Here is a 14,746-nt window from a genome sequence, read left to right as displayed (position 1 = left end):
TATCTGCTGTAGATTTTATTGTATGAATACAGCGTTAGGCCATGTTCACATGGAAGAATGTCTGTGCAGAATTCAGCAAAAAAATCCAATGGGATTCTGCTGCATTGTGCACATAGAAACATTTCCGGGAAGACATTCCGCACGGAATCAGCCATGTGAACATGGCTTTAGACTTGCTTCCTCTATTGAAGTAGAGGAAATTCCGTGAGGAAACGATGTCATGTAAACCCAGCCTTACAATAAGGTTTCTTCACAGGTGGCAGCTGATCAGCTTATTGTCAATGGACCCTTCTAACAAGTATGGATTGCCCAAAGCAGACAACCCCTATAAAAGTGCTCTTCTTGGGTATACCTGTCAGCTGGGCCCAATTTCCTTTGGTGGACCCAGGAAAACCCAGTCTGACATTGGTTGTTATTGTTGAAGGGGTTTTCCAGGACTCTTTCAATGATGCTCGATTCTCAGGATAGGCTGACAGTATCTGATCGGTTGAGGTACGACATCTCTGTCACCTCTGCCAATCACTAGAACCATGTGCCCTCATAGGCATTGAATGGAGCCAGAAACAGACAGCTCTTTATATTTAGTATTGGCCATGCTGGGGTACTGCAGCCCACCTGCCATTCACCTCAGTTGGAGTTGAGTGATCTACTGTAGTATGGTCACTACACAATTTATGGAGTTGTCTACTTCGATGAAAATGTCCCAGAAAACCCTTCTACAGATTATCCATCAATAGAAAACATTATATTTTATGGGCACTGCCAGTCATCAATCCAGAAATGGAATAAGAAACCCAGCACTCACCGGTAATGCTAAATCATGTTTATTTATTGATTCACAATGGAAATCATTACATAAAGGAAGCGTTTCGGCATATTGCCTTCCTAAGCTTGCTGCCTATAGGCAGCAAGCTTAGGAAGGCAATATGCCGAAACATGTCCTTCATGTAATGATTTCTATTATGAATCAATAAATACACATGATTTAGCATTACCGGTGAGTGCTGGGTTTCTTATTCCAAATACTGGTCTGCTCCCACCTCGTGCACCACCACCACAGACGGAAGTGCCGACCTTACTATTATCAATCTGGAAATGACCTCATCTTATTATCCAAGTACTTTGTGGATTGACAACTGGCAGCGTCTATAAGATCTGACCTTTTATTTTTTTGTGACCTACCGTAGTGCAGCCACCAATAAGCCAATCAGTCAGTACAGCTCCATTTGGTGAGCAGGATTTCAGGTGCCCAACCTGTGTTTTAACCAACATCTCCCAAATGGGCTTCACAATGAAGTGCTGTTTATAGTTTATGATCACTGATCTCCAAGGTTTAAAGGGGTACTCTGGTGAAAAACATTTTTTTATATATATATATATATATATATAAATTTTTTTTTTTTTATCCACTGGTGCCAGAAAGTTAAACAGATTTGTAAATTACTTCTATTTAAAAATCTTAACCTTTCCAGTACTTATCAGCTGCTATATGTTGCACAGGAATGTGCTCTCTGCTGACACCTTTGTCCATGTCAGGAACTGTCCAGGGCAGGATAGGATTGCTATGGGGATTTGCTCCTGCTCCGGACAGTTCCTGATACGGACAGAGGTGTCAGCAGAGAGCACTGTGGTCAGACAGAAAATAAATTCAAAAAGAAAAGAACTTCCTCTGTAGTATACAGCAGCCGTGAAGTTTTGGAAGGATTAGGATTTTTTAATAGAAGTAATTTACAAATCTGTTTAACTTTCTGGCACCAGTTGAGTAAAAAAATGTTTTCCACCAGAGTACCCCTTTAAGTCACCTATAAAGTTGTCTAATCTTCTCTCTTTTTTTCCTCTTTAGATTGAACATTGGTGAAGACCTTGGTGGTGTTTCCTCGACTTCTTTGTGGTAAACAACTCCGCCCTCCGTAGTCCTTACGAAGATGGAGCGATCCACACAAGAGCTCTTCCTCAACTTCATGATCGTGTTGATCACCGTGCTGTTGATGTGGCTTCTGGTCAAGTCTTACATGGAATAAAAGGACTGCACAATGCTTCTCAGAAATGTCTAAGTCAATGTTTTCAGCCCCTTCAGTGATGGAGATGTCTCCTCAACACTGAAGGGGCTCCGTGAATACGTCTATGGCACCGTGTACATAACATCCATTCTCATATTCAGAGCTTAGCTGCAATAATTCATAGGAACCAAAGGAAACTATTTGTCTTCATTTAAAACATGCTGCTTTTCCAAAACATAAAAGAAAAGCCATACTACGGTCAACCTCTGACCATGTCAACTGCTTGTAAAGATCAGCTTACAGTGTTACCACCACCAATGTCTACAACGTAAGAAGCAAGACAAATACAAAACAACTAATCCCGGGAAACAACAAGATTTCAGCTAAATAAAACAAAAAAGTTGAAACTAAAGACAGGAGTGGCGTGTTATTAAGATTTTTTGGTGCTTTTAAATGATGGTATTGCATATGAGAATATATGAAAATGTGATCTTTATTCAAATAGTATACACAGATGTCATTGAACATCAACAACTTGACTTAATTAATTTATTCAAAAAAACATTCACCCAATGCCATTTGCTTCTATGAAAGAAGGATGTGTGTGCCTCACCTAAAACTAGAAGAAACTGAAAAGGATTTCAGCACCCGAAGGCTATGATCACACACAGGTTTTTACCATATTTTTACTCTTAAAAATAATCTTCAGCTTTTAATTCAAATACAGCTGAAAATAGTTGTGCATTTTTTCAGCAGTTTTTTAATGGCTGGAAAAACTGACCAAAATCTGTCCCCTTTGGCGACCTTAAAAAAACAAAAAAATTAATGCCATTTAAATTTTTTGGCCAAAAAATAAAAAAGCTATTTTTGTTGTTTTTCTTAAGCCATGAAAAAGCCATTTTACAGGTGTTTTATGGCCCCAAAAAACTGCATGTGAACATGACCAAAGGCCTTTTGCACATGACCATATTACAGCTCCATTTTGTAACCTTAAAGGAAAACTGTCACCCGGATCACCAACACTAAACCCAATACACAGGGTTATAGTGTGGGTGACCAGGAGTGCAAAGAGGGGTCATTTACCAAATTCCATCCAGTGGCTCCTGTGATATTGCCCAACAGAAGTCCCGTTCTCAATTCGGTTACCTGCGCACAGGAGGCGGGCCCCAATGGCTGTTCCCCCTGCTTCAATCTGCCTCCTGAAACAATCTGACTCTATTAGTATATTCAAATTTTGTGCTGCGCTCAGAGGCAGGAGCGCAAGCGCAGTTAGTTTACAAACAGCTCTCATATCCTAACTGCAGTTATTGAGCCAGAAGTAGATCCATCAGGAAGGAGAAGTGTAAGTCCTTTCTTTATATTTCCCATTAATTTGGAAAACACTTCTGGTTTTGGCCTAAATACTGTATAGTGTGAAAACCTAGCCTAACCAGGCTGCTATTGTAGCAGCCTGGTGGTGTACCTGTAATTCCACATGCTCACAATTTTAAATGAAGGCATACAGAGGATTTTTTTCTAATTCTGACTAAGTATCTGACTAAAAAATAACCATGTCATACTCTATTGGTCTCCATGGCCCTGGTTTACTAGGAGTGTTAGTGATGGTTTATGTGTGGAATGCTGTTTCAGAATTTCCAGCCATATATTTGTGGTGAGAGTGTTGGAAGGGCAGATGGTATTAACCCTTAAAGCAGATGGCATTAACCCTTTGTGTTCGTGAGGCCAGGGCGAGGTTTACCTAATTCACCACCCGAGGTATAGCCAATGATTCCTGGGACAGGCGCGGGGCAAATAATCACTCTGATGCAAGGTTAAAGAACAACCTTTTTTTTTTACTGAGGCAGACAAGGTGTTAAAGTCTTTAAAGCTCAGTTTAGGCCCAAAGAGATGCACTGTGAACTTTAGGAAGCTTATCAGCTTGCTTGGACTTGTAGTGAACTTGGACTGACTTATGCAACCCACGCTGATTTTGGTAAATGACACTTGACTATTTTGACTCTTCCCCTGTATTTGTGCTTACCGCGAGGCTTTGACTTTAACCTTCAGGGGTTAACTTGCAGTAGATGTGGGGCTGCGTGACTAGGCCTTGGGCCTCCCTCAGGAACACCAGGAAAACTTTTTTTTTTTACAAAAAAATGTTTTATTGAATGATTTTGCATAAAACAAACAACACACAAATACAAAAGTCCCCAAGCCCCCCCCCCACCCACAAAAAAAGAACATCTCCCCTCCACCCCCCACCCCCCATGTCTTTTCCACACAGCGGATCCGAGGCAGCACAAGTGAAAATAAGGCAGCACGGCACCTGACCTCAGCCTGTGTATAAGGGATATAGGTAGGGTAAACAACGGTTTAACCACATTAGAAACAAGTGTTATACTCTAGAACCATGGTACTGATAGATGAACAGAGATATTGAGAAAAGCAGGGTCAATATGGGCAATTACTGATTGTGTAGAGAACCCACACAAAAGAGACCACCTACAAAACAACATAGCACATAAACACAGACATGAAATGACAAGACACCAAAAACATACAAAGTACATTCTAGACATCAGAATGTATTAGTGAACAGACCTCTCAAGTCCCCCCATCAGCACTTCCATGGGAGTCTTTCGTAAGTACGTGGACGGTAAACCTGGGGTATCAATCCATGGGCCCCAAATAAGTTCAAATTTACGCATAGCTTTATGTTTGCAGTATACACCCTTCTCCAATCTAATGACGTGATTTAATTTCGTAATCAGCTCCAATATAGTAGGAGGGGAGACTCTCAGCCAGTGCTGTGCAATTAGTTTACGAGCTTGATACAAAAGTCTGCTAATACCAATATATAAGCCACCGTCCTCATCTAACCCATCCAGATAGCCTAGGATACACGTCATGGCGGATAATCCGAACGGGCAGCCATACACTCTCTGAATCAATCGCCCCACAGCAGACCAAAATGGTGCAAGTGGAGCACAGTCCCACATCCCATGGAGCAAATGAGCATCAGGCAGAGAGCATCAGGGATAACAAGAATCCAGCCGTACCTCGATCCTATGCAGGAATGCAGGAGTACAATATACTAGATGCAGTAGGAAAATTTGTGACAACAGATGAGCCTCCGAAACGGCAAGCCGTGGGGTCATGGCCAAAATCTGTGTCCATTGCTCATCTGATAAGGGACCCACATCCACTTCCCATTTATCCTTAACCGTCAAAGGAAAGGCCTTGTGGAAAGAGAATAGTAGGTCTTTATACAGCAATGATATCACTCCCTTAGTAGAAACCTGTGTAAATAAATCATTTGAGCCAACAGTCAAGTCACAAGCCCTAGACTGCGCATCCAGGGCATGTCGCAGTTGCAGGTAGCGGTAGAAAAAGGAATGCGGCAAATTAAAATCCTCCTGCAGTTGAGCAAATGACTTCAAAGCCGGCCCATCATACACCTGAGAAAGATAGAGAATCCCATGAGAGATCCATAGGGCAATATCTGGCAAGGAACACAATTCCGAAAGACTAGGATTATACCACAATGGAAAGTACGTTACAAAGACAGGATAATGCATAAGAGTCTTAAACTTCATCCACACCCTACGGATAAGGATAAAGGTGGGGGGGGGGGGGGGGGGAGGTCCGGGGGACGAGTCTATGCAGCCATTTCTAACAAGTAAATAGGGGTCACATCGCCTATGCGCTTTGAGATTATATTGCCCGTATGCCCCATGGTAGTGAATTGTTCCCATCCCTTCAATTGCTGGACCTGTGATGCAAGGAAATATAACCACGGGTTTGGGACAGACAAACCACCCTTCTCTTTGCCTCACTGTAGCGTGTCAAAACGGATTCTAGCCGACTTACCATTCCAAATGAGCTCTCTATACAGGGCCTGAATCCTATTAAAGTATTTCACAGGAATCCAGACAGGGGGGTTATGTAGAATATACAAAAACTGGGGCATAAGAACCATTTTAACTAAGTTAGACCTACCTACCATAGAGAAGGGGAGCTTACGCCAGGTAGCCACTTTCTGAGAACTATGGTCTAGCAGGGGAACAAGATTGAGAGTAATATAGTCAGAGGGTAGGCAGTGACATGCACTCCTAAATACTTAAACCTGGAGACTATAAGGAGACCAACCCTAGCAAGTACTGGCATCGGGGGGAGGGGGTCAAGAGGAAGAAGCGTGGACTTATCCCAGTTAATGGCAAGGCCAGAGTAACTGCCATAGGATTCAATAAGGGTCATCAACGGGGTTAAAGAAAGCGATGCATCCCCCAAAAAGAGGAGCATGTCATCAGCATAAAGGGCTATGTGTTCTTCTAAGTTCCCATAACAGAAGCCTTTAATATCAGGGGATAACCTAACTAAAACTGCCAGGGGTTCTATTGCTATAGCAAATAGAAAGGGGGGCAAGGGACATCCCTGACGTGTACCTCGCCCTAAAGGAAAGGAGTGGGAGAATAGGCCATTAGCTCGGATCCTAGCACAGGGAGCAGCATACAGTAGTTGAACCCATTTCAAGAACACAGGGCCAAAACCCATTCGTCTCATAACACTCCAAAGAAAATTCCACTCAACACTGTCAAAAGCTTTGGCAGCGTCGAGTGAAAGCACAGCCCTACCACCAGCATTCTCAGGCTGCAGCTGCAAATTCAAAAAGAGCCCTCTAATATTATCGGCTGTTGATTTCCCGGGCATGAATCCCGTCTGATCCCCATGAATCAGGGAGGTTATAATCCTCAGAAGATGGTTGGCCAAGACCTTCGCTATCAATTTAACATAAGAACACAGGAGAGAGATTGGTCTATAGGATCCCGCGGATTGTGGATTTTTACCAGGCTTCAAGAGCAGCACTATAATAGCAACCTAGGCAATAAAATAACTTCCTGATACTATTCATTAGGGAGTCCATCGACTTGGGAGTCCAAGCGATTTTTCAGAGGGCAAAGCCCCCAATGCACATTTCAACTCTTCAATAGTGATAGGCTCATCCAACAAATCTCTTTGAGTCTGCGACAGGGCCGGGAGCGGGGTGACAGACACAAATTGGTCTATAGCGGCCAGATCATGCGTCAATTTAGAAGAATAGGTCTCCTTATAAAAGCAGAATAGCTCTATCATCCTGGACCAGAATCCCGGCTCCATCACAGAGGCAAAGGAATACAGGTCGAACCCTGCTGAGCCCTAACAGTACGAGACAAAAGCCGACCTGTGCTCTCACCACATTCAAAGTAACGCTGTTGTTGAAAGAAGTGCTTATTGTCCACCATTTGTAATAGATGTGAGTCTAATAAGTCCTGCAGAGACTGCCAGCTATCCCTGTTCTGGTTGGAGGGGTCCCCAAGGAACTGTTGTTCCGCTAGAAGCACCTGTCCCTGCAATGAGGTTTGAAACTCCCTATTCTTAGATTTGCAAGTAGTAATATCCCTAATAAAGACGCCCGCACAAATGCCTTTAAAGAGTCCCAGACGGTACCCATCGAGGCAGTCCTCACATTGATCTCAAGAAAGGTGTCTATATCAGCCATTAGCGTTCGGCCCACTGAGGAAACCTGAAGCCAAAAAGGGTTCATACGCCACAGAGAACCCCGCAATGTAGGATGTGAGTCAAATGTAAGACGTATAAGTATCGGGGAGTGGTCCGAAAGAGTATGAGGGAGATACTCCACCGACTCAACCAGGAGAAAGATTAAATCTTTGCTTAATGCAAGATCAATGCGGGAGAGTGTGCCATGAGAGCTAGAATAGCAGGAGTATTGTAAATCGGTAGGGTGCCGTTTCCTCCACAGGTCCGCCCACCCCACCTCCTCTACAAACCTAGCCAGACTGGTAGATCCCGTGACCCCAGCCTGTCCCCGGGTAGGAAACTTATCAAGGGTTGGAGCAATCACATTATTGAGGTCCCCGACGACCAAGAGCGGCGCATTGGGCAGAGAGGAAAGAAAGGATACCACTCTGCCCAAAGCATCGCCCGAGTACGGGGGGGGGGTTGGGTGTCAGGGGTTTGGTGTGTAATATAAAGTTCCACCAGCGTACATATAGTGTATCCAAAAGTGCCATGGAGGCACACAAATCTGCCTTCCGGATCAATTAGACTAGAAATACAAGAAAACATAATACTTCTATGAATAAGCACGCTTACTCCCCTAGCATGCGAGGAAAAGGTGGCGTGGAGGGTGTGGCCGAACCACGGTTTGTTCAACACATGTTTAGTATCATTAGTCATATGCGTTTCAGAGAGACACAGTACAGCAGGTTAAAATGGCTTAAGCGCCTGAAAAACAGCTGAACGCTTAGTGGGATCATTGAGGCCTCTAGTATTCCACGCTACCACAGGTACCTTAGTAGCTATAGTATAAACGGAGAAACATAAATGACAACATGGAATAGCGAACATTAAGGACATCTGTCCGGCAAGGTACATAATAACACAAGATATGAGGGTAATAAGGTGCGGGCACATGACAAGCAACACAATACATGAGAGAAGAGAAAAAACTGAAATGACAATGTGGAAGGGAAGGCATAGAGACTGGATACAGACATGGAAGACACAGCACTGCATGTAAAATCAGAAGGAAAGACACAGAACAACATAAACACCCCAGACAAACGAAAAACCAGATAGTCGCAACTCGCAACACTAGAGGCAAACAAATAGCCCAGGTAGGGGGAGCAGGGAACATATGAAACAAAAGGGTTAAATTAGCAACATGCCGCTCTCAAAGCTGAGACAATAAACATGAAAGATATGAAAGACATTTGGCATTAGGGAAGGGTGCCTTCAAAACAAGAGCAGCCAACTAAATAATGCATAGAACAATGAGCATTAAGGCCTAGCACAGGTAATAATACACTTCTGGCATTGTATGGTGGGCGCATAGAGACATAGGCCATAAGAGTCCCGAATCAGTCCTCATAGCTAACAAACACAGGAAAAGTCCAAAACCTCAAGGTCGAGCACGTCTTATCTGCGCCTCGTGCATATCCAGCTACTCCACAGCCGCCACAGAAGTGTCAAACATATGAGTAGTTCCTAAGGCAACCATACGGAGGCGTGCGGGGTAAAGCATAGAGTACATCACATTCAGGGCATGCAGTCGGCGTTTAACATCCGCAAATTTAGCACGTCTCTTCTGGACTTCAGGCGAAAAATCCGGAAAAAGTGAAACACGACTTTCATTGATGGTGAGGGAGTCCATGTCCCTGGCTTTGCGGAGACAAATGTCCCTATCCTTGTAATGAAGGATCCAGATAAGCTATGGGTGGGGCGTCAGGCGGAAGGGGATGGGTAGGCACCCTATGGGTTCACTCGACCGCAAACAGGGGTGTCAGAGTCTCTTTTCCAAATGTATTAAGGAGACAGCTTTTAAAATATTCCCCAGGGTTCTGACCCTCCGCCTTCTCGGGGACATCCACCAAGCGTACATTATTCCACCATAAGCGGTTTTCCAAGTCGTCAGACTTAGCGGACAGAGCAGTCAGATGGTTAATCACTCGGTGCATGTCCTTTTTAAGCAGAGGGACCCGATCTTCTAAGTCCCCCACTCTTTCCTCAACAGCACTGACACGCTCAGACACCTTCTGCATATCATGGCGGATAAGGTTAATGTCCTCACGTAGCCCGCCCAGAAGCATCTTAACATCAGTGTTGCCCTTAGATCAGTGGCGGATCCAGGGGGGGGCAACGGGACAATTGCCCCCCCAGATTGCTGCCCCCTACCCTCTAGAATGGTGGAGCCGAAGCTGTAAGCTTCCGCTCCACCATTCACTAACCTAGGCAGTCACACGCTGTGAGTACACAGCGTGTGAGCTGCGGGGACGCGATCCTCTGCAGGCCGGCGCGATGACGTCACATCATCGCGCCGGCGCCCCGAAATCCCATCCCCGCGGCCAGCATACAGTAAGTAAGAAAAGTATGCTCAGGGCCCAGGGGATTTGGGAGACAGAATATGTGCCACTGTTAAGGGCACTGTATCGGAGGGGGATTTAAAAACTTAGGGGGGGGGGGGGAGAGAAAGGGGAAATTTGAATGTGAGGTGCTGCAGGGCAAAGCACTGGGGGCGCTATATGTTAAGAGCACATGACAGGGGGCCCCCCTGTGCTGTGCCCCTCACATATAATGCCCCCTGTGCTGTGCCCCCCACACATATCATTTATATGTATGGGCACAGCACAGGGGGCATTATATGTGAGGGGCACATCACAGGGGGTATTATATGTGTGGGGCACAGCACAGGGGGCATGATATAATGCCCCCTGTGCTGTGCCCCACACATATAATACCCCCTGTGCTGTGCCCCTCACATATAATGCCCCCTGTGCTGTGCCCCACACATATAATGCCCCCTGTGCTGTGCCCACACATATAAATATGTGTGGGGGGCACAGCACAGTGGGTATTATATGTATGGGGCACAGCACAGGGGGTATTATATGTGTGGGGCACAGCACAGGGGGCATTATATGATATAATGCCCCCTGTGCTGTGCCTCACACATAATTCCCCCTGTGCTGTGCCCCACACATATAATGCCCCCTGTGCTGTGCCCCACACATATAATGCCCCCTGTGCTGTGCCCCACACATAATGTCCCCTGTGCTGTTCCCCTCACATATAATGCCCGTGCTGTGCCCCACACATATAATGCCCCTTGTTCTGTGCCCATCACATATAATGCCCCCTGTGCTGTGCCCGACACATATAATGCCCCCTGTGCTGTGCCCCTCACAAATAATGCCCCCATCATGCGCCCCTCATATATAATGCCCCCATCCTGTGCCCCTCATATATAATACGCCATCATGCGCCCCTCACATATAATGCCCCCTATCCTGTGCCCCTCACATATAATGCTCCTGTTATGTGCCCCAAACATATAATGCCCCCTGTGCTGTGCCCCTCACATATAATGCCCCCTGACTGGACAGGACAAGGGGCATTATATGTGAGGGGCGCATGATGGGGGCATTATATGTGAGGGGCAAAGAACGGGGGCATTATATGCGAAGGGCACAGCACGGGGCATTATATGTGAGGGGTGCATGATGGGGGCAATATATGTGAGGGGCAAAGAACGGGGGCATTATATGTGAAGGGCACAGCACAGGGGGCATTATATGTGTGGGGCATGTGACAGGAGCATTATATGTGAGGGGCACAGCATGGGGGGCATTATATGTGAGGGGCACAGCACAGGGGGCATTATATGTGAGGGGAACAGCACAGGGGACATTATATGTGAGGGGAGCAGAACGGGGGGCATTATATGTGGGGCACAGCACAGGGGGCATTATATGTGAGGGGAGCAGCACGGGGGGCATTATATGTTGGGCACAGCACAGGGGGCATTGTATGTGAGGGACGCATGATGGGGGCATTATATGTGAGGGGCAAAGAACGGGGAATTATATGTGAAGGGCACAGCACAGGGGGCAATATATGTTAGGGGCACAGGGCATTATTATTATGTGGGGGGAACAGGACGGGTCACAATTATTATATGTAGGGGCACAAGATGGGGCATTATTACTATATGTGAAGGCACAGAGTGTTCTGTATTTCAGAAGTATATTGTAGATTATGAGGAATTTCTGGGGTGGTACGTTTTTTTATGGGCCACAATACATTTGGGTATTTTATTCAGAGGGTGCACTGCACAGCAAGTTATATTCAGAGAGTGCAGTGTGTGGTAGTATTAAATTTAGAGGGTACAGTGTGTAGTAGTATTATATTCAGAGAGTGCAGTGTGTGGTAGTATTATATACAGAGGGTACAGTGTGTGGTAGTATTCTATTCAGAGAGTGCAGTGTGTGGTAGTATTAAATTTAGAGGGCACAGTGTGTGGTAGTATTATATTCAGAGAGTGCACTGTGTGGTAGTATTATATTCAAAGAGTGCAGTGTTTGGTAGTATTATATACAGAGGGTACAGTGTGTGGTAGTATTCTATTCAGAGAGTGCAGTGTGTGGTAGTATTAAATTTAGAGGTCACAGTGTGTGGTAGTATTATATTCAGAGAGTGCAGTGTGTGGTAGTATTCTATTCAGAGAGTGCAGTGTGTGGTAGTATTACATTTAGAGGGCACAGTGTGGTAGTATTATATTTCCAGAGTGCAGTGTGTGGTAGTATTATATTCAGAGAGTGCAATGTTTGCTAGTATTATATTCAGAGGGCACAGTGTGTGGTAGTATTATATTTAGATGATCAGTGTGTGGTAGTATTATATTCAGAGGGTACGGTATGTGATAGTATTATATTCAGAGGGTACGGTGTGTGGCGGTATTATATTCAGAGGGTACAGTGTGTTGTATATTCAGAAGGTACAATGTGTCAGAATTATATTCAGAAGGTATATGCCAGTATTATATTCGAAGAATACAGTGTCTGGCAGTATTATAATAATTATTGTTTTCATATAGAGGATCAGAATGCGCTGACATAGTGAGGAGACGTCTGGGCATCAAGTTCTGCAGAGAGAAGATTTAGCTGGAACAAGTCCTGGCGGTATGTACCAGCTGATTTAGATAAGGAAAGACTATAGAGAAGACGTCACCTGTAGTCACTGATATCATTCTGTATCCTCCTGTGTGTGTCCCATCAGAGCTGTAGTCACTTGTAAGTTCTGCAGTAATGATGGGTGAAACAACAACTCCCAGCATAACCTCACCAGTGCTTAGGTCATACTGGGAGCTGTAATTTTAAATGGTAAAAACTTCTTTAGCACTTTCCCATTCTGTGGCAATTGGTATATTTGATAATTATTCTGACATATGAGCGTGGCCTAAGAGTCTTAAACAAGGTTAGGACTGTATGATACATTTAATAATATTGTAAGTTCCGTAAGCAACACCTTTTTTTTTGGCCGCCAACACAAAATACTCTAATAGTGCCCCTCCCGAGAGTAGACTCTGGATCCGCCCCTGCCTTAGATATGGCCAGGAAAACATCCTTCAGAGTGGGTTCAGGAGGTGGAGCGGTCACATATTCACATGATTTTGGGAATTAATTAGTAACAAGTAGTGTTGCTCGCGAATATTCGCAATGCGAATTTTATTTGCGAATATCGCATATTCGCGAATTCACGAATATTCTCGAATATAGCACTATATATTCGTAATTACGAATAGTTTTTTTTTGTTTGTTTGTTTTTTTCCACAGTACACATCACAGTGATCATCCCTCTCTGCTTCCAGCTTGTGTGGTGTAAAGAAGGCTCTAATACTACTGTGTGATACTGGTGTGCGAATTTTCAGATATGCGAAAATTTGCATATGCTAATTTTCGCATATACGCATTTTCGCATATGCTTATTTTTTTCTATGATAATTTTTGCATATGTTAATTTTCGCATACGCGAATGTTCGAATATGCAAAAATAAAACGAATAATTTTACTATTATGCGAATATTCGTGAATATATGACGAATATTCGTCCATATATTCGCGAATATTCGCGAATGCGAATACGGCCTATGCTGCTCAACATTAGTAACAAGGTCCAATTGATCTGAAATCATGAAGCCACAAGCCCTTTTTTTTAAAGGTTTTTCTAGTGATTGTGCTGTGAAAGTTGGGTAGTTGTTTTTTTTCCCCACAAATTGGGGCACAGACACAATTGTCGCACACAACCAGATAAAAACCAGTTGTGAACTCAACAGGAAATGAGGGTTATTATGTGCAGAGGTATCTTCTCCAATAAGTATAGCTTCTAGGAGAAAATATTTCCATACACAGGGAATCCGAGCATTATGACTCCATACTAAGGGCCATCACACATCGTCCACTGCTTTATGGGATCTGAGCACAGGCCTCTGCTATGGGTATAATGGTTTTTAGAGGATCTAGGAGAAATCTGTCTCCCTCCTCCACCATTCCACGAGTCATTTTAAAATTAAAACCCTGTTACCCTCAGACATATAGATAGCTTTGCCATTTGTTGTGAAAATGAGTATATAAAAGGGCACTCTGAGGCCTTCAGAAAGAAGGATAACATTTTTTTTTCAAATTAACTGGTGCCAGAAAGTTATACAGATTTGTAAATTACTTATTTAAAAATCTTAACCTTAAACCAGTACTTATCAGCTGCAGTATGCTCCACAGGTGTTAGGATTCGGCAGGCTGGATATGGATCCTCTGTGTCAGCGAGGGATTGGCGTGGACCGTACCGATGGACCGGTTCTAGGGTTGCTACTGGTTTTCACCAGAGCCCGCCGCAAAGCGGGATGGTCTTGCTGCGGCGGTAGCAACCAGGTCGTATACACTGGCAACGGCTCAACCTCGCTGACTGCTGAGAAGGCGTGGGACAGAAGGACTAGACAGAGGCAAGCTCAGATGTAGCAGAAGGTCGGGGCAGGCGGCAAGGTTCGTAGTCAATAGCAATAGCAAGAGGTCAGGTACACTCGTAAGGCAAACACTGTAAACGCTTTCTCTGGCACAAAGGCAACAAGATCCGGCAAGGAAGTGAAGGGGAAGTGAGGTTAAATAGACTGGGAGCAGGTGGAGGCTAATTAGACAGATTGGCCCAGGCACCAATCATTGGTGCACTGGCCCTTTAAATCTTAGAAAGCTGGCGCGCGCCCGCCCTAAGGAGCGGAGCCGCGCGCGCCAGGACGAGACAGCCGGGGATCGGGACAGGTGAGAGACTTGGGATGCGATTCGCGAGCGGGCGCGTCCCGCTATGCGAATCGCATCCCCGCCGGCAGTGTCAGTGCAGCGCTCCTGGTCAGCGGGTCTGACCACGGCGCTGCAGAGAGA

The 14,746-nt window shown here is 44.8% G+C and overlaps 1 protein-coding gene across 9 annotated transcripts in view; it reads left to right on the top strand.

Moving 5' to 3' along the window:
- LOC130358413 (sarcolipin-like) overlaps window positions 1–2,395 on the top strand; it is a 161,404-nt gene extending 159,009 nt beyond the window's left edge. For all 9 annotated transcript variants that reach the window (XM_056561637.1, XM_056561630.1, XM_056561629.1 and 6 more), the window contains one exon: window positions 1,844–2,395. In XM_056561637.1, coding sequence (XP_056417612.1) covers window positions 1,926–2,021 — 96 coding nt within the window. In that variant the 5' untranslated portion in view covers window positions 1,844–1,925 and the 3' untranslated portion in view covers window positions 2,022–2,395. The remainder of the gene's footprint in view (window positions 1–1,843) is intronic.
- Window positions 2,396–14,746: the final 12,351 nt, after the last annotated feature.

The sequence above is a fragment of the Hyla sarda genome, chromosome 2 (assembly GCF_029499605.1).
Source record: "Hyla sarda isolate aHylSar1 chromosome 2, aHylSar1.hap1, whole genome shotgun sequence".
NCBI lineage: Eukaryota > Metazoa > Chordata > Amphibia > Anura > Hylidae > Hyla > Hyla sarda.
Note: the sequence above shows the minus strand (reverse complement) of the source record. Positions and strands in the feature narration are given on the sequence as shown.